At 38.7% G+C, this 23953-nt stretch overlaps 1 protein-coding gene across 1 annotated transcript in view; it reads right to left on the bottom strand.

Moving 5' to 3' along the window:
* The window catches only part of TRAF3IP1 (TRAF3 interacting protein 1), a 47320-nt gene that overhangs the window by 20230 nt on the left and 3137 nt on the right, over positions 1-23953 (bottom strand). Inside the window, exons 3-8 of the mRNA XM_082001281.1 lie at positions 21593-21754; positions 19529-19669; positions 18907-19377; positions 17625-17702; positions 10359-10434; positions 4946-5044 (exon numbers count right to left, since the gene is read on the bottom strand). Coding sequence (XP_081857407.1) covers positions 4946-5044; positions 10359-10434; positions 17625-17702; positions 18907-19377; positions 19529-19669; positions 21593-21754 — 1027 coding nt within the window. The remainder of the gene's footprint in view (positions 1-4945; positions 5045-10358; positions 10435-17624; positions 17703-18906; positions 19378-19528; positions 19670-21592; positions 21755-23953) is intronic.

Genomic DNA, 23953 nt, shown 5'->3' with positions numbered 1-23953 from the left:
CAGGATTACTAACATCATTCACCACTTTCTGCTTTAGCGTTTCTACAAATAATTTTGTTAAGTAAAGAGCATTCCATGTTCTTGGATTAATAATCTGTCGGTTAAGTGTTTCTTCCGTGTAATGCGACACACAGAAAGGAATCGTCTAACACTATTGTCCACTTCAGTGTCCTTCTGCTCTGAAATCACCAACAAATGGCACCATTGAAAGAAAAAAAGGCCAAGGCAGCTGGGCTTTTACAGCCCAAATTCAGGCAAAGAAATGCAAGTACCTTTCCCAGAGTCTACTGCATTCTATTTTCCTAATGGGTTTGTGCCATTTCACAGGTAGGACTTTCTCATTTAAAACTGCTGAACAGTACATACCCTACATTTTTTGGAGAACGTAAGGAGGATACGCGAATACACTTAACAACTGTAAGCGCTATGTTAAGTTGTCCCTCAGTCTTACCAGCACAGGAACAATCACCGCGCATCAGCCAGTCCTACGGTCATTGGCACACAAGCTGGAGTGGTTCCTATGTTAAGACTGAGCCAGGACTGAAATCAGAAAGTTGTGCTCTGTTGCTGGCTGTACCACGAGCCTCCTGCACTTCCCTGGGTCCCTAATTTAGCATCCCTGCCTAACGGATGCGACAGGGATTACAAAATTCCCCTTCCACAAAGCGAAAGGCATTTTCACACATGATGGAGATCACAAAAGTACAGAAAAATAAAAAAATCAGAGATCTGCTCCTCAATAAAATAGTTGATTTTGTGTAAAGGCTGTGCTTGGAGCCCGCATGTGCGATCACAGGAGCTGAGACGTGACCATGGGTACCCCAGGTAAGTCAAACAAAAAACTCTTTGGCAGCCTTTATGCAGACAGGCTGGGGGAGATGCGTGAGCGCATCCAGGATTTTTAATTTTTTGTGTGTTACTACTAACAGACTGAATGTACAGCTTCACTTCTCATAGTGGAAAGCCATCACTGATCCTTGGCACAGCAGGGTCCTGCAGGTTTGTGGGAAGCACGTACAGTCCTCCCTTGCCTCTATACACACCCAGCTCCCAGGAAACACCACCTGCAAGAACCACTGTTTTTGTTTTCAAAGAAACAGCTACCATTAAGCAAAGAGGGCAGCCTGCTAAAGAAATTCAGCTTTTGGAGGAGATACCAGCCATAGTCAAGGTCTCAGCTGATTTCTTGCTCTCGCTACATCCCTATGTGCCTCACAGTGATGTAACAGCTGCTAACGAGATTAATCTACTCCATGTGAAAAACGAGCGTCTCTCAAAATCTCACCTCCCTGGCTCATCCCAGCCCCACAGCACCAGCGGAGACGGGGCAGTGACAGTATCACAGTGCTGCCAAACTCGCACAGAGCAAACTAGAAGATGCTTCAGGGACCTCCTATATACCAGATTTCCAGATTCACTGACTGTTACTGGCCCAATTATCCAGTTATTTGAGGAAAGGTTTTGTGGCTCCCTTTCACTTTTAATAAGAACAGAAGCCACAAATGCAACAAGTAATAGGAGGAGGGAAACAATGTCATGTACTGACATTAAGCAAATGGAAAGCTTACGTTTTATTAATCTGGTTGTTGCAATAACTACCTGTAATATATTGAAAAAAGTTCTCCACAGGTTCTGCTTATTTTCAAGTTAGAACCATAAATTATGTGCTCATAAATTATTACTACTTTTTTCCTTTTTTAAAAAAAACAAAAAACCAAACACTTAACCCAAAGCACTTTCACAAATAGCTTTTTGGTATCCTTTTAAAATAGAAACTACTTGGATAAAGTCTACTCAAAGCATTCAAACCCAACCAAATTATGTTTTGTTCCAATTTAAAATTCATTAATATATAGCATAAAAAAACCCCACAACACTAAATTACAGAAGTGCTTTATTTATTAAAAAGCACTGTTTTTTCTAATAGAAGTTTTTAACTATCATTGGTATGTTCAGTGCTGGTCTTTTGTCACTATAATGATCCTGAGTTGCTGGTAAATTCACCTGGAAATCACAAATTGTTTTTTTTAGAGAAGTTACATATATTCTTTAATAATCTGACCGATTTAAGATATGAAGCACACAACAAGAACTACAGCCAGCTTCTTACTCAGGAACTACTACCAGGGCCGGGAGAATAGGGACAAACATATTAGAGAGTGGTTTCCAACAAACTCACACTTCTCTGTTAAAGACATCAATGTTCTGGTCACTAAAGCAGAACACACTCGTCAGAAATTAAACTTTTTTTTTTAAGAAGTCAAAAGACAGTGGAGGACCAAAATGGTTGTTTTGGTTGAATATCCAAGTAGACATTCCTGAAAGTTAAATGAGATGTGTAAAAGGTCAAGTGTGTAAATCTGTATAACAGATTTGAGGGGCAAAGCCATGCCAACCTACTTTGAACTAGGAAAGCACAGGGACTGCTCACCCCTCAAAACAAGTTAACACAGTCCACAAATATAAAAATTAAAGGTCCAGAGGAAATTCAGAAGCGGTTCACAGAATGTAACACTATTTTTTAATTAGTCCCAAGTACCCCCTAAAGCCTTGAAAACCTCGTGGAAGAACTATCTTCAGCTCTTCTGTAACCCACTCCAAAAGTAGGTTTGGAGCTGCGGAAGGGCAGCGACTGTGATTTTCAAACAGTCTCAACACCCAGTTTCCATTTAATTCCATTGGAGTTAGCTGGAGTATAAACCTAATGCACAACTAACCAACCAAACGGTACCATGGACCAGTTAAATAAGCAAACAGGAGGGTGCCTAAGCGTCTTGCAAGGACTGTGATTTCTAGGATGCTTCAAAGGGCACTGGCAAACCCAGCAGAGTTTCCTAAAGCCTCCCACTAGTGTAAACTGGTGCTGCCACCAGATAAGCACTCCTGCCTTCACGCTTCCCATTGCCTCTGGTTAGCACATGCATCCACACGCTGCCTGAAGAACTGGATCAGTGCGACGCGATTTAAGATGCTCCAGCCCCTCTGCCAAGCTGGTGGGAAGGCCGTTCATACTTTACATGTAATGCCATTTCTCCACAGGTGGGTGGTAGGTGGCTGTGATGGCTCAATTGAATGAGTGGCAACGTCTTAAGGTTACTTTGAGATAAACTTTGGAAAGGAGCCTTGCATTACTCCTCCAAGAGAAGTGCACCTCAACGGAATTACCAAAACTCTGAGAAGATAAACCGCACTGGTGAAACCCCTCAAAAAAGCCTCAAAAAATTGATTTTAATTCAATAAGGTCCAGAAAAATCTTAAATCATCATCAGCTTCTGAAAAAGCCTCATTTAGACCTACACTTTACGGAGTGACCAGGAAGTGCAACTGTCCCTTCCCTCTTGCCACAGTGGGTGCATTTATGTGCACATGTCTAAAGAAAATGGAACCTAACTAACTTCAGGGGTGTACAAGCAAATAGCTAAGGCAGGACGAAACATCCTTTTGCCAGAAAGCTTTAAACATATACTTCTTATTTAAGAGGCTGCCAGGAATTAGCCAGTGAGGATTCCTAATGGAGGACACCAAGGGAGAATAACGAATATGCTGACAAATCCTCATTTATAAAGAAAAAAACCAAAAAATCCAAACAAACCACAATGGAAAGGTTCAGAGCTTCAATGCTCAGAAACAGAATACAAGACTGAAGCAGAACACAGAAATAAAACTCCAAAAGATCCAGGAAAATAAGCTCACTTCAGCCAGTAAACAATGTTTTTAAAATCCTGTAAGTGATTCTTCCTTTGGAAACTTTCATAACTTTCATTTGCAGTTAAGACACAAGAACACAGCCAGAAGGGACAGGTCATCGCTGACTTATGATTACTGCCAACTATGCATCCAACTGAGCTATCTGCAATGACTATTCGTATCGACGGTCATAACTGATTTTACATTCCAACTGTGAAAGCAATTACACGTATGAATGACAATTTCATCTCTATAAGAACTTACTGAAAATTAAAAGTTCACTAATGCACTAATATGTTATACTATCATATTGAATAGAGCTGAAAATAAAGAACAGTCAATACAATATTTGGTTCCTTATACCACCTGAGATTCCAATCCAAATCAATAATGAACCTGGGTGTACTCCTCTTACATACACTTGAATTAGAAATAGAGGAATATAAAGTTATATTCCATAAGAGACACATTCCAATAAGCAAGACAGCTCCAAAAGATAAAAAGGAATTAGCATGGAAGTTCTCCCAGTTGTGTAAGGTCACACAAATGTCTTGGCCAACCATCTACATTTCATTAGACTGACACAGCTATGGGGCCCTGAAGGCCACAGGTGGACTGGGAAAGAGCCTTTGACCTCCCACATCCATGGTATCAACTCTCCCAACTAGGTCAAGCATCTGGATCTGGAGAAAACAAAAACAACAGCTTTTTGCTTAAATCTCAGTTCTGCTTCCTACATTTTGCTTCTATGGCTCCATGTATATTGTAGCTGGATACAAATACCTCATTAACAACGTATGTCTTGGGAGCTATACCTAACTAGAAAAAAAAAATACAGAGAAATAAGAATGCAGAGATGGAATTTTCCTCTAAAATCCTGTAAAATGCAAATACTAAGTGAGACTCACGAATACTTGTACAAAAAGGCAACATGCAATGATTCAGTTCTCACATGGAACAATTCACCGAGGGATTCAGGCGCAGCAGCCCTGCATTTTCCTTGAGACACTGTAAGCACTGGCCTCTTTGAAAACTTCCTTAAGAGTAAGGAAGGAGAGAATATAAAGTAACTGTTTTATCAGGGAACGTCCATTTTTCAAACCAGGACATTAATCACAAGATGTGATTAAAACACAAGGCAGCAGTTGGATTAAGTGTAAATCACCCTCCTTAAATCCTTTAGCTGAATGAATTCAAGTTCAACCCCAAAGCACTCAAGTTAGACTTTCCAAGGCAGTCAAGTTTTTATTCTCCCTACCTTTCTGTTTTACTGCAAATCCCGGTTCAGCTTTCTCTTGCAATTTAGCAGCATTGTCCTCTGAAATTCTATCTGCCATGCTCTTCACTTCCATGGTTCCTGTAACAAAACAGTTTATAGTCGAAACCAAAGATACAATAAAAATTTAAAATAAAAAGCCATGCTAAATACCTGTTACACTTACTATTTCTTTAAGGGCTAGCCTAGTTTAATAGACCATCTTGAGTGTAAATAAATAACATTCAAAGTTCACAAAGACTTTTTACCTGACCGCTGATTGAACTCCTTATGTTACTGCAAACTAATGGCAACTTCTTCAATTCAGAAATGATTTACAGATATTATTTATTAGCCTGATAGATGGTGAAACAATACAATATTTACCTAATAAAGTCTAAGTAACTGCTAATATACACAATATTGTTTGTATACTACTCAGAATGCATAAAGCACTTCAGTTTGTTTCAAAGGCTTTAGCTTTAAACTCATTTCATACTAAAGCCATTAAGAAATTTCAAGCAACAAAAGCTGATTTCTGGTAGCTGAACTCCACAGCTTGCTCGTAATGCCATAGAAGAGTCTAGTCCACAAACGCTGTTCACTTTTGATGCTACCCGAAACAGTTTTATTTTGGAAAAAAAATGAAAGACCATTTCATCTACCAATTATCTTAAAATTAATTCCCCCAGTTACAATAGGACAATGTTGACAAAAGCAAAGCAACACACAGTGGAAGAAAGCTGAAATACTCAGGTATACATCTAATTTCTAAATTATCTGCCCAGGGAGAAGAGACATTCAGGGCGGAGGGACGTAAAGGAGAAACGATTCAGCACCATTTGTACATCATTCCTGAAAATATACCTGTGCATTGAACACACGTGGTCAGGAAGAGTTAAGCTATTCATACAGTTTGTCAAGATCTGCACAGAATGGGTAGAATATTTAGCTTTAGTCTTATCATTAAAAATATACACACACACCCCTTCATTTGGAGTACTATGTTCAGTTCTCACACTCCTCAAAATGCAGCGGAAGCAGAACAAATCCAGAAATAGGCAGGATTACAGATACAGAAAAAGCACATGTGTTTAAAACAGAGGTACCCAAGGCGCTGCCCAGGAACTGAACACAGTACTTCCAGGTCTCCTTATCTGGAGATAAGGAGATACCAGGTAACTGTAATGCAAAGGTAAAGAACAGATTCACAGGGCCCCTATTTACAGCCAGGACATGTCAGGAAACATTTCCACCACCAGATCAAATCAGGAAACAGTTCTGAGCACACAGGAAAGATTTACTAGAGAGAGCCCTGCCTAATGCTTGGGTTAAAACATCCAACACTTCCACATCCAGCAATGAAACTACTGCATGCAGCATAAAGCTGAAGGTTTCAGGTCATACAGATCAATAGCGGAGGATCTACTCCTCCAACCATGCCATTGGGAAGCATACCCAAAGGTATATAGTCCTTTCCAGTAGAAATACTGAGTTCTACTAGTTTAGGAGGAGATTAATATGCAGCAGAGAAAGGTGAACCAGCACTTTCATCTACCTGTGCTGACTAAGGCCAGGATGAGCTGTCATTTAATAAAACTGAAACAAACATTTAAATGTTCACCACCAACCTATACAGCAGTGCTACAAGTTACCCACAACGCCTGGAACTTAGCAGAAAAGCCAAACCGACAGTGCAAAGTGAAGCACTTTACTCCATCCTCTTCATTTAGAAACTAATTCAGTGTCTGAAAGAAAACCTGTTCAGATCTTAATTAAGAGCAACTGGAAGTTTTAAAAAAAATTACATTCAATTTATCAATCAACTTTTAAATCAGAAAAAATTATCTCTATTGCATGATACAAGTTTTGCTGCAAGGCATGTTGCAACTAGAAAAACAGTCATCACCCGAATAGTAATAAATGTAACATTAACTATATTTAAAAAAACAACCAAAATGTTTGCTCCAATACACTTAAGAATTTGTTCGTAATAGAGGTGAGCAAATGTTGGTATAACTGTTTTTAATTACTAGGATAGCAAATACACCCGGTTTTGCTTAACTAGTCCTTCATTCACCACTTCAGTTTGATTTATTACAAGTTTAGTCACCACACTAGCCCTCGTGAGTTCTCCTGTTGTGCATTTATTTATCTCCAGTTAACATTTGAAAATATAGAAAGCTCTGATCATCATCACCAGTGACTACAGAGACCAGCGTGCAGCAGACATCAGCATAGCTCCAGAAGGCTTTTCCTACTCTCTGGATGACTTACTGGAGCACCTATTGGAGCTCTGCTGCCTTAGAACAAAAAGTGGGCTAATGCCCCAAAGCATTTATCACTTAAGAAAACTGAAATTTGAGTGCACTGGCCTGCTGCACCACGAAAGGAAGAGTATTTTAAAATATTTACCTTAAAGCCAAAACACAGGATAAGTCGTTAACCGTATTTCATTTATCAGAAAAACTGGATTGCGATTTTAAAGAAGGGATGATCCTATAAAATGGGGCATGTCTGGTCACTGTAGTTTAGTGTCAGTTCAGGCTATAAAACAAATATTCAAATCTTGGGAAATAAAAAAGTTATAGGATCAGCTAAGGATCACTAACTAGTAAAATAAGATTACATTTAATGGAATCCAGACGGTATTTTTCATCTACAAAATTATTAAAACCTCAGAGCACATAAGTACATGAGATGTGACATAAAATTTTCAATTTTCGAGCACCGACTTGAATTAAGCTCCTAAGTCAACAGACGTTCAGATCCAAAATGTCAGAGCTTTCTCAAAGTATTTAAGGTGCCTAAACATCCTTTTAATTTTTTTCCCCCAAATCCTTTTGAAAACATGGCTATTGGTGATACAAAAACACTACCCATGCTCTGATGTAACTTCAGTATTTTGCCTCAGACACACGGAAAACACAAACACAAACCCAAAGAAAACGCAGATGCTTGCAAAGACACAGCAACACACAATCTCTTTACACAGATTAAAAACAGTGACGTTGGCAGATTAAGTGTATGAAGATCTTTGTGCTTCATTAGTCTAAACAGTATGTCTTTAGCCAGAATTAGCTATTTAACAGGTTATCAATTCACAGGTGTTATTGTATCTTCTGAACTGATTTACGTACAATGACTTCTTCATTAGAGATAAAATAGCAGCTCCCAGGGCACGAAACCATTGAAAGAAAACTTGAATCAGAGTAAACAATCCGGACACCAAAATAGGAGTAGGAAGGAAAAGGGCACTTAAATACAGACAGAAATTGCAGTTACACTGTCATTATATGAGCTGGTTTTGTTCTCTAGACTCTTTCTCTCAGCTTTCTTACACAAAGGGCTAGCAGTACTAAGTTTAAATTCCTTTCTTCCTGATGTGAAAGTATTAAGTACTTGGGATATTCCGAAGAGAATCTAGTTTCCATTTAGTATGCAAATACAATATTTAATACACTTACATACAAAAGCTGGTGACATAACCAATTGCAATGAAGCACCTTTACAGATAAAAAAAAAATATTTACTTATTTGTAAAGCCTGGCACAACTGCCTGTTATTCTCAGTTAAAACTCTCTCAGGACTAAAATCTTCACTTAAATCTTGTCTAAAGGGACAAAGAGAAATGACTAATGGAGGTGCAAGGCAGATGAGGAGGAATGTTTATTGATGATTGTACCATTTGTTAAATAGCTCCAGTCAACAAAGACTCAAATTATCATCCAAAGGCTGGTAAAATGGCTTGTAATCAATACAATTACAGTTCGTATCAATCCAGTTCCTAAAGGGCAAGCACGGATACCCCAGATCTATTATCACAAGTGACAGTCTTCATAAGCTTAGCACCAAAGCAAGGCCAAGATGATTAGAGAGCTACCTCCTCGTCTGCTGTCAAGACTAACACAGCCAGGATTCAGTCTGGAGTCCTGGCACTGCACACCCATGGGGGTGGTGGCCGCAATGCTACCAGGAGCGACTCCTGGCCAGCACAAAGAGCTGAGCCTTTTACAGATCCTCATTGCCTGCTGATAATTGCTCAATAACAAATAAATATCTGTCCTTCCTTCCCCAGCAGTCTCAGCAGAAATGCCACAGGGCTTGGTTCCTTACACCTGGCTGAGCTACTGTGGAACATGACGTGGGGTAGGATTCAGTACTGATGATACCCAGATCACCTTCCCTGTTCCAACTCAAAACACAAGGTCCTTGCCTGACACCAGACCAGGTGCAATACAGTTGGCCACAGCTGTAATGACAGACATTGGAGAGAGTCAAAGACCTACAAACATTAGTCATACACAGAGGAATCGTCTCTAATCATCAAATGTCAGAAGTTCAGCTTAACACCTTATCTTCACCTGTTCTCCAGCTTACACTTGCAGTACTGTAAATGTCTCAAGCTATGGAAACTACTCAGAAAGGTTTGGCTAGTCTTGAATTCACCCACCCATCTTTTCCCTGAAGAAACCCCAGAAAGCTTACAGAAATACAGACAGTTTAATGTACTGCTTATGAAACAAATACCCAGGGAAATTCCTTTTTGCACTGTCCAGTACTCAGTTAATCTCAGGGAACACGCCTTTTTTGTTGGCTGTTTTTTTTTGAAAAATACGATCTTTCCATTTATAAACCCAAAATTTCTGAAGACCAAACACTAGAACTTCAGATCCTTGAGAAACAATTGAAAAATTCAGAAACCAAATTACATTTGGATTCCCTAGCCAAATTTAGTAAGAGCACTCTTCCTAAATATTAGTAAGTGATGAAGTTACGACTTCAGGGTTCATGGCTGTATGATTTATCCTTAGGGATAAATGTGCTTAGGAAAAGCACATTTTGCCTCACAATTGTCTTTCATCTTACCAAAACAACCTTAAACAATATATCTTAAGTCTTACTAAAACAAAAATACTGCTCCGCTGTAAACATTTAACAAACCTCTACATGGGGCTTCATGTAAAGGTCACGTGCAATAATTTTATCAACTCAGACATACTGTCCACTAATCCTCAGTGACAGGAAAAAAAAAAGCCTCCCAAAGTTTTGGAAGGCATATTTATCTGGACTTGCTAGACTATGAAGCAAAGAAACAGTTCTTGTGAAAATAATAGAAAAAGAAATAGCTGTAGACCAACTAAAAAAGGCCATTCAGAGAGAACACAATAAACATGGAAAGCAGGCTGAATTTATATTTGCAATTGTGCATAAGGAATGCGAGCAAACTGAACTGAGTACCACTTTCTATGTATCATATCCATGCGGAAAACATGCCTGTTGGATTCATAAATGCAGACTGGGAGTATAAAAGCAGCACTGAAAATAATAAACACAGATATTTAAGTATTTATGCTATTCCTATTCAATAACCCTCCAGCATACTTGATAGAAATAATATCCTCCCTCTAGTTACCTTCTCCTCCGGGTCTGGCACGTTGCCTTGATCCTTTTGTTGCAGGCTGCCTTGATATTCCTGCAGGACTTTCACTCTTTAAAAAAAAAAAAGCCAACTAATTGATATAATTGTATATGAAAAAATGATATATTTATATATAAAATTTACTTACATGTGTTGCTTTTTTAATCTATATGTATTATACATTAAAAAATACTCACGAAACAGACCCACACATATATGATTAAGCATATGTCAAGTCTATTTTCCTCAAAGTCTCCAGGTATTTTTCCTGAATACCTGCTAGCTATTTTCTTTTAAATGAATCTATATGATCAAATTTCATTATTGCAAGGACAACTTCCACATGCGAACTAAGAGTATCAAAGGCACAGCAATCTTGTGAAACCCGTAGAGCATCTATAATGCCGCTTGCTGGTCTTTGGACACAACATTTAGCTACCAGTCAGCTACTGAAAGGAGTAAGATGCTTACAATCACCTTTATGTTTCAGCTACATCAGATACACAGTTCCTCTTTAACCTTCTGGGAAGTTTTTTAAATTTAATTCCAAAATAGAAGCAAAGACTAAAAAACTGTGCTGCTATACTTGCATAGTCCTTTACTCAAATGGCAACTTTCCTGGACAGAGATCCTGGACAAACTAAAACATGGGTGCTGCCAGAAAGTCCCGCAAACAAGCAATGGATGATCTGAAGGTGCAACTGGTACAGGAAGGAGGGTAAGAGTTCAAAAGTGGAAAAGATCAAACTGGAATAAAACTCAGGACACTTCCAAGGACTCTGACCTTACTCCAAAAGTGATTCAGAGACGCCAGGAAATGAAAGCAGGCAAGCACACATGAGAATTATTTTGTTTTTTCTGGATATAGCTTGCACTGCCTGAAGTCAAGAACACCTGACTGACAATACGTTCTGCAAAAGGCTCTACGTTACATGTTTCAACGGTCATACATCCTTGGAAAGGGTCAAGTTAAATCAGCCAGGTCCACTTGGCTGGAGCTTGGGAAAAGACATGCATAAGCAGCAGCCTCTTGTGAGCCAAGATCAACACCAGTCCCAGAAGACAAGGCCACCTGGATTATAAGGTCCCCTGTGTGCGAAGGAGTAGCACTAGAGAGGCTGATGGCAGCTACAAGTGCTTTTGCCCTACAAAAAAGCCTGAAACATCATCCTGGCAAGAGCAGGCAGAGAGGCAGGTCCATGAAAGCTACCACTACTCTAGGTAGGGTATGCTACAGACTTACTACTCACACTACATGAAGCACGGCTGGGACCCAAATGCCTCCAGAGAAGGTGCAAGGTGTAAAGGAGGACTCCTGCCAGCCCAACAAAACCCCTGGGTATGGGATCAGGGTGGGAAGGAGGCAGTACGTCCTCTTACACCAATCTTGGCTAGCAGAAGGGACAGGCTTGGTAGCAGTGGACTTGGTAGTGTTAGGTTAATGGCTGGACTCGATGATCTTAAGGGTCTTTTCCAACATTAATGACTTCTGCTTGTGTGTAGACCGGAGGATGGAGCCAGCAGCAGGATCTGGCCCACTATGCATGCACACACTTTGTACAGTACTGTACATACTAATCAACCAGTCGCTTCCAACAAGCCGTTCATGCTTCCAATAACTTTCCTGTCTTTTTACGTAACTCCCTGACTTCGCTAGCGACATCTGTTGCTAAAGAGGAAGCAACCACCTCTGAACACAACAGATGAAGTACAGGTGATGTATAGAATACTATTTTATGTTTCTATGCTCTCTCTCTGCATCTCGTTCAAAATCCTGAAATACATTTAGCACCTCACAGGATTTCCTCCTTATCTGCTTTTTTGAAGTTTGTGTGAATCAACAGTCCATGCAGTTTGCATCCAACATTTATTACCAACCCTGCTGATAATGACTGTATCGATAACAGTAATGAGAATTACAGATTCTTCCATTTCTAAGCAAATGTTAACATTATATGTTCCAATAACCTGTAAGAGAAAATTGTCAAATTGCACAATGTAAAACTTTCATTTTCCGTAATATCTTGTATATAGGACAATGGATCAGGCATGTTGTAATGGAAAATAACACTACAAGATGTTTAAAAATATAGGATACTTGTAAGTATTTTTAGTCAAACTACTTCAGGTGACCATGCAAGAGAAACATGCCACCTCTGCAAGCGTACAACAATGTACCCGCTGGCCCCAGAGAGACAGCGACATGAAAGAGGGGAATGAAGTTTACACGTCAGGAACATGGTGGTAAGTTTGCTTTGAAGGCAAGTGTCACTTTTTTATATGCTATAATGCACCACGAGCCCAAAAGAAATTCTTGTCACAGTATGCAATAAACTGTGAGAAGTTGAACTGTTTGGAGGTGCTTTGAAGGAAAGGAAGAAGTTTACGCAAGAGTCAGCTTCAACAATTAAGTTTACGTCCTTTAGAAATTACATCTCCTTCACCTCCATGTCTGTAATACAATGTGCACACTCAGAATTTCAGGTATTCAATCAGCCAAAAGAAAGCCCTGCATCCTATGCTTCACAACAATATAGCCAGATGGACAGTACATGGTCCTGCTTTGACGTAAACTAGTTTTGATTTATACTATCTTCACTGGATTATTACAAGTATTATTTGGACCAACAACCAGAGCTACCGATATTTTTTGTTTCACTATTTTGGAAATACTGGCATGTTATAAAGAAACATCGACAGAAGTCCAAAATGCATCGTTAATATTGAAGTGGTTCATCTTAATCTTAGTTCATCTTAATTATGACCATCTTTCACAATCACACTATGCAAGGAGCAAAAGTACAGCTTATGTACCATCAGAGCCTGGCTCTATGAGCCCGCAGGCCACATCTGGTACACTCAAACTTCAGCAGCTCTTGGGGTGATGTAATTATTAGCACAGGTGGGGAAGGAGTTGAGAATAGGTGCTGAGGCTGCTGCAGGAGCGGATTCAGTCATTTATTTAGGTCAGGTGGTGACCACAAACACCGCTTAACGTTTTCAGAGCCACATGTGCACATTGGCAGCAGGTGCAAAGTAAAAGCTAAAATATAATCACTATGGTAGCACACAAAAACAAAAATCCCACAATGTTTATCATCTGACTCTTTCCAAAGGGAGATAAAATAGGTTATTCTTGTTCTTACAGATTCAGGCTCCGAGGCTTTGAAAAGCAGGCACTGGAGCCATTAAAAAGATATCTTGCACTTCATCTCACATCACCCTGGAAAAAAACTATTAAAGTGGAATCCTAGATGGATGTATGCACACTCCCCAGTTTTAAGCAACTATGTTTCTATTCGGAGAGGAATACAGCAGCCTGCTGTAAACCGTCCAATCTGCTGCTTTGTCCTCATTATTAACCTTCAAACAGGTTGACTATTACTTTAAGACATAAGAAAACAATGACTTCTAATGTTTCAGCAGGTCAAGAAGAGGAATATGCTTTGAAAAACACATCCTGCCAAACTCCTAATTCCTCCCCTCTCCCATGCAACAACCAACCTCTACATTCATGAAAGGATGTCACAAACAGTTTCTATCAGTGACTTTTCTACTAATTCGGTACGTGCTTAACACCCACCTCCTCTAGCCACGGCCACTCTGCGCATCAACAGTCAAAGGCAGAAAAAATGCTCCCACCCGAGCAAGGGAGGGCGCAACTCAACAAAGTCAACTTTTACCCGAGTTGGACTGAGAGCTAACAGAATACAACTCAACTCACTCTGATCACAAACAGGCCAACTGGGATTTCCGCCCCCTCTAATTCATCAGATCCACCGATAGTTCGCTAATGACAAAGAAGAATTAAGTCTGTGAATAGGAATCTAACTCAATCATCCCTCCACAATGTTTTGGATGACTTCTCTTCTAATTGGATCCACAGTGCCATAGGGAGGTATATTTGCACATGTAATGTAAATAGTATGTACATAAATACAGAAGTTTTATATAAATAAAACTACATATATAAATATGCTTTTTAATTTTGTGCAACAGACTATTCCTCAGCTCATTTCTAATGCTTGTACAGCAAGCTATGTATCCCTCAAAGACTTTCTTTGCTCTTTCCCTCAAATTGTCTTTATTCCCAGTATTTATTCCTAAAACAGTTATCATTATTAACAAGCATAATTTATTAGTGTGCAACAGCAACAAGGAAAGATCTCTATTTGCTAAGGTCACTTTGACTGCTGTGGTGATAAAACTTTTTAGGAAAATAGCGATCAGTTAGGTTCTCCTCAAATGAAGGCTCCCAAGGTGGTGTTCTATAGGTGGTAGCTTCTGCCAATTAAAACCTTTCAAATGCAAAAAGAACTATTAGAAAAATCATGCTTTTTAAAACATAAGTTTTAATGATGGATTTCTATTACATGAGCCAGTTATGAATAACTGACACCAAAAAGAGAGGGTCATTCACAGCACCAGAACAAAAATATTTGAGCCATGTCCAGCAGATTTCCATGGAACAATTCTCTCTGCTGCTCCTAGGGCAGTTACGCCTTTTTTTCATTCTGTAGTTGTTTCATTATATAGTCGAGATGAGTTCCAACAGAAATAGAAGTTCATTAGATATGACTTAGAGGCTGGTTCAAGTGACCAGTTCCAGAGCAATACAGTTTGTAGGGCAAAAATAAAAGTCATTACAGAAGTGGCCAAAAGTGACAGGATATTACAAAAAGCTTTAGCCAAGAGTTTCCGCAGCCATCTGTAAAATGGAAGAGACTTTTCCAACGTGTTTGGCCTTAGGGGTAAATGACATACCTGTTCTGCAGCCACTTTCAGATAAACAGCACCATACGCTCAGAAGCTCTACGACCTCAATCACCTTTTGTCAAAACACAAAGTTATCCTTATTATTTAGAAGGTCAATCAGTCATGGTACGGAGCGGCCCTTTTATACAAGACTTTTACCTGAGATGGACTGAGAGCTAACAGAATACAACTCAACTCGCTCTGATCACAAACAGTGTGGTATGCAACAGCTAGCCTTGAAGCAGCAAATAGTCATCTTCTGATTGCCATGTGTTAGCCAAATGTCTCTTCTTAACTCCTACTTATATTTGCTTTCTTTTAGTTCCAGAAAATTATAGATACTCATGTGATGACTATTACATTACTAGTATACAGAGTTTCTTTAGCACCAGAAAAATACTTTTTTTTTAAAAAAAAGTCAACCTGTCAAAATATAAGTAGCTTTTTAAAGCTTGCCTCTGATAATTAGCAGCAAGAAAAATTAAGACGTACATGAATACATTTAGAATCTTATGTAGACTCCTAATCTCATAGGAGCATAGCCAGAAACTAAGCTTTAAGTGATAGCTTTGTGGCACATGTAGAATATATTTAAAAAAAAAAAAAATTTAATTTGTTTTCTAAAGTAAATGCAGCACAGAAGCCATTCAGCCTGAAATTCCACAGACATTTCAAGTGAAATAAAAGTTCCCATTTCCCCACTGTTTTTCCCCCCTCCACTGTTTCCATGTTCTTATGCTGCCAAGCAGAGTGTCTGAAGAAAAGGCCTAATTCAAATAGGGAAGAAACAAAATGAAAATCAAGTGGAAGACAAATAGCTCATAACACCAGGAAGCCACGTAAGACTAAGCTTGGAAAGAAAGAGAAGCCGTGGCTAGGAGCATGAGGATAAAGAGAGCAGGACTAGGAGCCAAGGCAACTGGGTAAGTGAGCATGACAAGGAGCAAGCCAGAAAAGAAGAGGTTAATCCTCAGGGCAGAAAAGAGCGAGTGACATGTTAGGTATTGGCATATCCACCATTGCCTGAGAGGGGCTGCTTCAAATTGTTTCACTTGTATTATATTTACAAAAAGCTAAAAGTTAGGTGCTGAAGATTTATTAATTATGCAGCAGAGACTACAAACTATGAGTCAATACTCTTCATGTGTATAAAGACATTAACTGTTTCCCTTTTTAATACACGTGTTTCACTGCCACGTGACATAAATGGACTTACAGTAGTTTAAATCAGAGTAAATCCCTGGAAATAAGGGCAATACCCTGCTGCAAAACTACTCTCCAGGACAAGATGATCAACTCCAGTCCTTTAGAATTCATTTCATGCTGGAATTTCCTCTAAATCACTTTGTGCAGCTATCTTAGCTCTTCAGCTCTAAAAATTCATTGGGAACATTTTCATTTCATTCCTCTCTTCCACAGACTTAAGATGATGACCATTTGTCATTCACTGGTCTAAAGTGTGTGTTTTCATCACCTAAAAACTAAGCAGCGTCTACTGTTACGCAAGCAAGTAGAGGAAAAGCATGTCATCTAGATTTAAGGTAATAAACCCACATGCCTTGGAATCAGTCCCAAAAGCACTTAAGACGGGAAATGAAACTTTACTGCCCCAGTGTATTATTGTGGTGCCCAAGAGCACTACGATAGTTTGGGATGAGGCTCAGAATTTCCATTAGAGACCAAATTTGCAGGAAGTTTAACTTGGCTATGAACATTTGCTTCAGGCTAAAAACTATTTTATAAGCTCTCCATCCAAGTGCCAATAATTTAAAAAGTTTGGTTGGATTTCAGTCAAAGAATAGCTATAAATTTGTCATCTCATGTAGAAGACACAATGATGTCAGTGGCCCATAGACTCTCAACAGCGACTCTTGCTAGACTTGGGATCCTGCCTATTTTTTTCCTAGCCTGAGCTGCTTTAAGTTAATATATTGAAGTCTCACTCTTTAAACATTTAGCCATATGGCTCCATAATTCCCCAGATTGCCTCAGGTCATCAAGAAGCAGCAGATGCAGACACAATGGTATCACAAGCAACGGCTACTGTTCAGAGGCAATCAGTGAGCGGCTATTTTGCCCTACCATCATCCAGCTGCAAACACAGGCCCAGACACAACATTGGACTCATTTTCTTTCCAAAACAGCAACTTCTATTAAAGTACAAAAAAACACCAACAACCTAACAGTTTTCCTGGAAAGATTCAGAGGAATAAACAGAAAACTACGGAAAACTTTGAACAAATAAATGTTTTTTCTGAAGCAACCTACATATCAATGGAAAGTGAAATAAACCAAATAGACTTTTTTTTGTCCAAGTTCAGAGCAACTTAAGAACAAACAAACAAACAAACAAACCCACCAAAACACAGAGAAGCATCTTTTTTACAGCCCTAAAAACTTGTCATCTACGTACCTTTCAATACTACATTGCTTTCATGCAGACTCACAGATCTTTCTAAAATGCAACACTTTCAATATTCACTTTCCCAGACGTTCTGTACTAACCTCATTATCTGGCTGGCACTTGATGTCTTTAGTGGGCCTCTGCATTTTTCTGAGCATGGATTCCTCAGAATCTGCGGACTGAAAAGAAATTAATTGCTTTAGATTCAGCGAGCTGAGAAGCGAGCTACTTACCTGAATAACATGAAAGGGAAAATGAGTATAGAGTAGAGCTGAGCACATTACAACTGTATTATTATCCATTTACCTGCCCTCTTCACCTTGCCTCCCCTGCATAGGAGGCTAACAGAGCAAAATCGACAGTTAAACATTGTTCTTTCTGAATAACAACAGGAAGGTAAGAATCCTTAAGGCCAGCAGACAGGTACTGACAGAAGTGCTTTCTCACATCTAACAAAATTAAACTACCCCCTAACAGAAGCACCTTTGATGCCCATCAATCCCAAATTTCTACCATGAACCAGCATGCAACAGAACAGAAAAGAAGAACAGGAAATATTCAGAGAAGGAAGGGAGAAGATAAAAAGAACAACAAAATGAAGGGCAATGAAGAGGTGGCTCTTAAGACAGTTTAGGACTTTACACTGAGAGGTCTGAAGTATGGGGAAAGGGTGGATGTGTCCCTTCTCAAAGACATGACATGATGCGCAGAGTCCACTGCAAATACAGCACCCTTGCAAGAAGCTAGATGGGTTTCCCAACAGTTGTTTCAAGGAAAAAAAAAAAAAAATCAAGGTGGAAGCAAGCAGCTTACTCAGAAAGCCAGATTTAAAAAATACAAATGTACAACTGCATCCTGTGTGTCCCGTTACAGAAGTAGTAAGCTCAAGAGAGATATTAATGACTAGTTATGGCCCAAAAGAACTCCCTCCAGCCCCGTCTTCCCCAAAAACTGGCTATGGCTGCAACAACAGCATGCAATACTGGGAAGAGACATGAGGCTAGAAGTATGATAGAAGTACACAGTTCCAACAGTCACTGCCACCCCACTCTGCCAAACATAATGTAATGTGATCAGGAGAATTCAGACATGCAGAGTTCAGAAAATAAACTGCTTATTAACAGTTCAGGAAGCACAGTCAGATGAGTCCGATGGCTCAAGTCAAGATGTATCATGACAGAGACATGAAGTTACACACATGGCCTCAGTCACACTCTTACCCGATCAAATCCACACCGACACTTTCATTTCATTAGAGTAATTGGTGTTACAGAAAGTACTTAATTGTAGAGAACGCAAACATGCAAGGTCATTATAACAAGTGTTCAGTCCCTACCACAGCATGCCAAAAGTCATCGTTGTCGGAAGTGAGATTTCAATTACCTTCTTCTCTGCTTTATCCTTTCCATGTTCTCTTAAATGCTCCCCATTTTTTTCTCTGTCCCTTTGTCTATCCCTTTCCCGATCTTTTCCTCTATCTCTGTCTTTCTCTCGTTCTCTGTCCCTAGCCTTATCTTTGTCTCTTCCTTTCAGTCTGTCCTTTTCTCTTCCTCCTTCACTTTTTTTCTCTCTTTCCTGTCCTTTATCGCGCTCGAGATCATCTTCTCGTTCTATGTCTCCTTTTCCCTTGTTTTTTTCTGTTTCTCTTTCTTGCTTGGTTGTTCTGCTTTTGTTTCTTTCCTTTTCTTGTTTTTCTCCTTCCTTAAAAGTGTCTCTTTCAGGGTCTTTGTGCCTTTCTTCATTATCATTCTGTTTATCACTTTCTTTTTCTCTTTCTTCACTCTCTTTCAAATCTCCTTTGGGTTTTCTGTCTCTGCTTGAGCTTCTGTCTTTAATTTCAGTCTCTCTTCTACCCTAAAAGAGAAAGTAAAAACCGAAGACTAACTCAAACACACGGCAACTCTATCATGCAGTTACTTTCCATAGACAAAAATGCAAGCTAAAAAAAACCACCCCACCATAAAGAGCATTAGCCCCTGTACCCACAAAAGTTGCAAATGCCTACCTCTTTATCCCTATGGCTTTTCTGTTCTTCTGTTTTGGATTCTCGGCTTTCCTTATCTCGAGATCTAGAGGACGGAGGTTTCCCTTTAGCATCAGCTCTTTCCCCAGCTAATATTCTTTTTACAGCAACATCGCTGGACAGCTGCAAGGTATAGAAAAACATAATTGAAATGAGTAAATTGTTTTATTAAATATCTCTTTTCTTCTTATCAACATGTAATCAACATGACTTGTTGGGGGGGCGGGGGCAGAGTGTGTGTGGGGGGTTTATATAAAGCTTCTATTTCTGCTCTTCCAGAAACATTCTTTCACAGGAGTAAAAATGCTTTTTTGTGTCAAACATCCCCTTGTAATTCTTGTAATAATTTGATTATATGTGCCACAGCTATATAAATATATGGTGCTTTTTATGTATTATAGCACAATAACAATTCTCATTGCAACAACCAAAATATTTTTCAAAATGATAGTAAGGTAAATGACTGCCAAATCCTTACACCACAACTGCTAGATTGGTTAAACACATTTAAAACCACACTGTATTGTATCTGCATCTGCTTTTAGGCTGCTCCACTTGCACCTAACACTTGGTCAGTCAGCAAACAGTCACTGAAGAAAAGTTCATTAAGAATGACTTTCAACAAGTTGCAGTTACAGTGTTTAAAAAGCTTCTGCATCTAGTTCAGTTGTTAAGATGACAAGCAGTCACTAATTTCACCATTTAAGACAGCAAGTTAATGTCATGTTTTCATGTCCAAGAGGCAAAGAGTTTGACTACTTTAACAGAAAAAAGAAAAAAAAAAAAAATCTTTTTTTCATTGCTGGGGAATTCTTCCTGAAACAGGAACAGTTTTTAGATTACTATAACTGATATTGCCCTAGAGGTTGACTCCTGATTTTCTCCTGGTTTGTAAATGCAAAACTATGAATTTTTGTGGGTTTTCACATTTGGACACTAACTTCTGCACATTAGCAACACTTGCCTGAACTACGTAACTCCAAGAAGTGTGCTGAGCTCAGCACTAGAAGTATCAAGCTAGAGACTGAAGGAAATCTTTCTCCCAATGCACATCAAGCTTATGTTTCACAATAAAAGCCAAGGGGCTAATTATCTTAGCTCAAACAGGCAGACTATATCCTCTGGATATTACATCTCATCACAACGCTCTACAAAGCTGTTCCATCAAGAACATTTTCAAACTCATCCAGTCTCTGTACATATGTTTATCAAGTTCCCCCATCCTGATCTCTAGCAATTCATAAAGCAGCAGCTCATAGCACTCAGCTAATGAAAACAAAATAACATAAATGTAAATTAGTAGATTATCAGACAAAGATAATCCAAACTAAACTTGCAGACAGCCTGTAAACACTGTAGTATTTCACAGCTAGTTATACACAATTTCTTCACACTCATTAATTGAAGGGGTTCAGATGACACCTTTGTGTTTCAAAAATCTGACACCTACAAAGGATCCCCATTACTTTCAATGCAACAATTATTTTAAGAATGCAATAATTATTTTAAGAATGTAACAATTATTTTAAGAACTGCCCCGAAGTTATTTTTAACAGATTATCAAATTCCTCTTTTGCTACTTTTCCATATTCAAAAAAGTAAAAGAAGGAAAAAAGCAACAAATTGGAAAAATTACTTTAATTACAGAATTAGATATTTGACTGAAATTTTAAAGGAAATAAAGTAAAAGGTGGTAGCACCTGGTCATATAATTAATGTGTCTGCATCCCAAAGTTTTATAAGTTCTGAAGCTTTATATTGTTCTTCAAACTTAATAAATGTTATTAAATGACCAATGAATAAGGCGAAAAATAAAAAAGAGTATACATTAAAAGCACTAAAATACCCAGAACGTATTTGAATGGGGACCTGGCTCAAACTCTGCTTAGGAGCATATACCATCTATTTGTTGTTATTATTCTAAATGGTGACCCAACATGTATCTTGTGTAATTAAAAATAGCAGACGAGTGTCAATAACGCCTCTTACAAACAAGCTCTGATAATATATCACTATGTGTATAAAATATATATAGTAATGTCATACTTTATTTAAGCAACACTTCCCGATTGCCTGAAGAAATTCATTGGTTTTTTCAGGTTCGTGTCCAGCCACAACACGTGCTGGTTTTATTGACAGTGGCTCCCCTGTCACCATTACAACAGCATCAATTGCCTTCTGAAGGAAGCTGATTTTGGCATCTTTATCCTGGTAAAAGAGTAATTAAGAAATAATACTGAGACTCCAAAATAATTCCACACACCACCTAAAGAATAGAAAAATTCTGATGAGAAGAACAGTTGCAAAAAGCATTGGTACAACAAGAGCAGCAGGCTGTTTGTAAGGTCAGAGAAGAGGGCTGCCCTTATTTATAGTTACCTATTTATTTCTGATTAAGAAATTACAGCTTTGATAATGGATGAACATTGAACTGCAATGGCCAAAGTGAAAATATAACTTTATCTTTTTAAATACGTTTATCATTTAGGTCCAGTTCATTTTAAGACCACTATAAGACCCTTGGCACTCTATTTTCAAGCATTACATGTTAAAGAAGATTAAGTTTTGTTTAGGAAATGACTGCAAGTATTACCAAAAGGATCACTAAAGAGCTATAACAGGACTGTTAACAGCAGATACTGCTCAGAAGGACAGTTCTTGCCCTGAGTATTTTTCAGCATAGAAGTCACAAAGTCATGGCACTTACATGCTTGTACGCATACTTTACAAACCAGACTTAACAGTGAGTAAAGAAAACATACAAAAGATGGTGGGAAAGGGATACAGGGACATATTTTTATCTCCGCAATTAACAGATGTGTTTTAGTTTTATAATTATACTTTACAAACAACTTTCCCCAAGTGCCCTTCAGTAGAGATGATGGCTTTTGATGATTATGCAAAATCATAAGAAAAAAAAAAAAGACAAAATAAACCAACCCCTATCAAGTAAAATTTTACTGGAGGGTTCCTGGCCCAGAGGATGAAATCATGGTGTGAAGTCTCTGCAGCTGCAGAGTACTCAGAGGGCAAAAAAAAGTTTTTTATTAATAAAACATAATAAAATTCAAGGAATATTTACCAGCCCCGGCACAGAAGTCTACTCACTCATCCTTTACAGTCATGAGTGGAGATAAAGAAAGTATATTTACTAGCCTGTTAAAAAGTAAACCCATGTGAGAAGAATTTGGTATGCGTGTTTTAATAGGCATCGGTTCAAAAGAATATAAACGACAGCATTCAAACTGATAGCTGAAAAGCAGACCTCTGCTATTTCGGTTAATTCAGAAAAGGAGCAGTTGTAGTTATCCAGTAAAACACCTGATTTTGCACTGCACTTACAGCCTGAGTAGCTCAGGTGCACAGATCCAGAATGACCTGGATCTAATTTGACAGACGTATCGATACAGAGGAAGGCAACAGAAGCCAGCATTTCCTCAGCTGAGCAAGGCCAACACTCTTTACAGGCCATTTGGTAGCACTAGCTATCCCTGTGGCATTGGAGCTTAACAGAGCTGTTCATCTGTTATCTCAAGTCCCAGAGCCACTCTTCATAAACAAGAACTGAGTTCTGCTGCAAGCACGTAAGTGATAGTTAAACGCGTGGGAAGACAGTCTCCAGAGTCAGGGTACTTCCCGTCTTTGACTCTTCCAAAAGGATTAAAACAAACAACTGCCACATAACTGGGATTTTCAGATTGTCTCCATTAACATCAGGAGCACTTCACCCTCACCAGTGCTCCCTGCATTCAAAAATAAAAAAAGGAAAGGAAGGAAATGCTGCAACCTTCTTCTATTAAAATAGTTGTCCAACCTTCCAAGGACATATGCAATCTATTAATTTAGGGAAGGGGACAGGACACTCTTCTAAACCAAACAAGTTTTCAAATAAAGATCCAAAATTTTCTCCTACGTCCTCATCAATTTCAGCAGTTACGTTATCAGTGTGTTCTGTTCATATAAAAAATCCTCATGAACCCAAAGAGAAATCTACAGCTCCCACCTGCATCAGTAAATAAAATTCTACCAAAATAGAAACAAGCACCTGAAACAGTGCTGAGAACTTAATAAAATATTCTTTATTGGGTAGATTTCAAAAAAGGTATCTCCCCTATTTCAAGTTGTAGGACTTTGTACATATATAAGTATTAAGACTTTTTGTGTGTGCGTGTATATATAAAGCTGATCTAAAAGATTAAAAGAGCAAGCCTGACAACCAATGTTTCCATTTATAAAAGAACAACTTTTTACAAGACCTAACAAGATGAACCTTTCTGATAAACACACAGACAGCAATATCGTCCAACGTAGCTGGTAGAAGAGGTGTATTTATTTCAGAGCGGTCTCAACAATTAAGGAATCCTCATGCTTTAAATTCCCCTTACATCTGCCTCCCATTGATTGCTA

This window comes from Phaethon aethereus (genome assembly GCF_964289735.1).
Source record: "Phaethon aethereus genome assembly, chromosome: 6".
Taxonomy (NCBI): domain Eukaryota; kingdom Metazoa; phylum Chordata; class Aves; order Phaethontiformes; family Phaethontidae; genus Phaethon; species Phaethon aethereus.
This window is presented reverse-complemented; position numbering and strand designations above follow the sequence as displayed.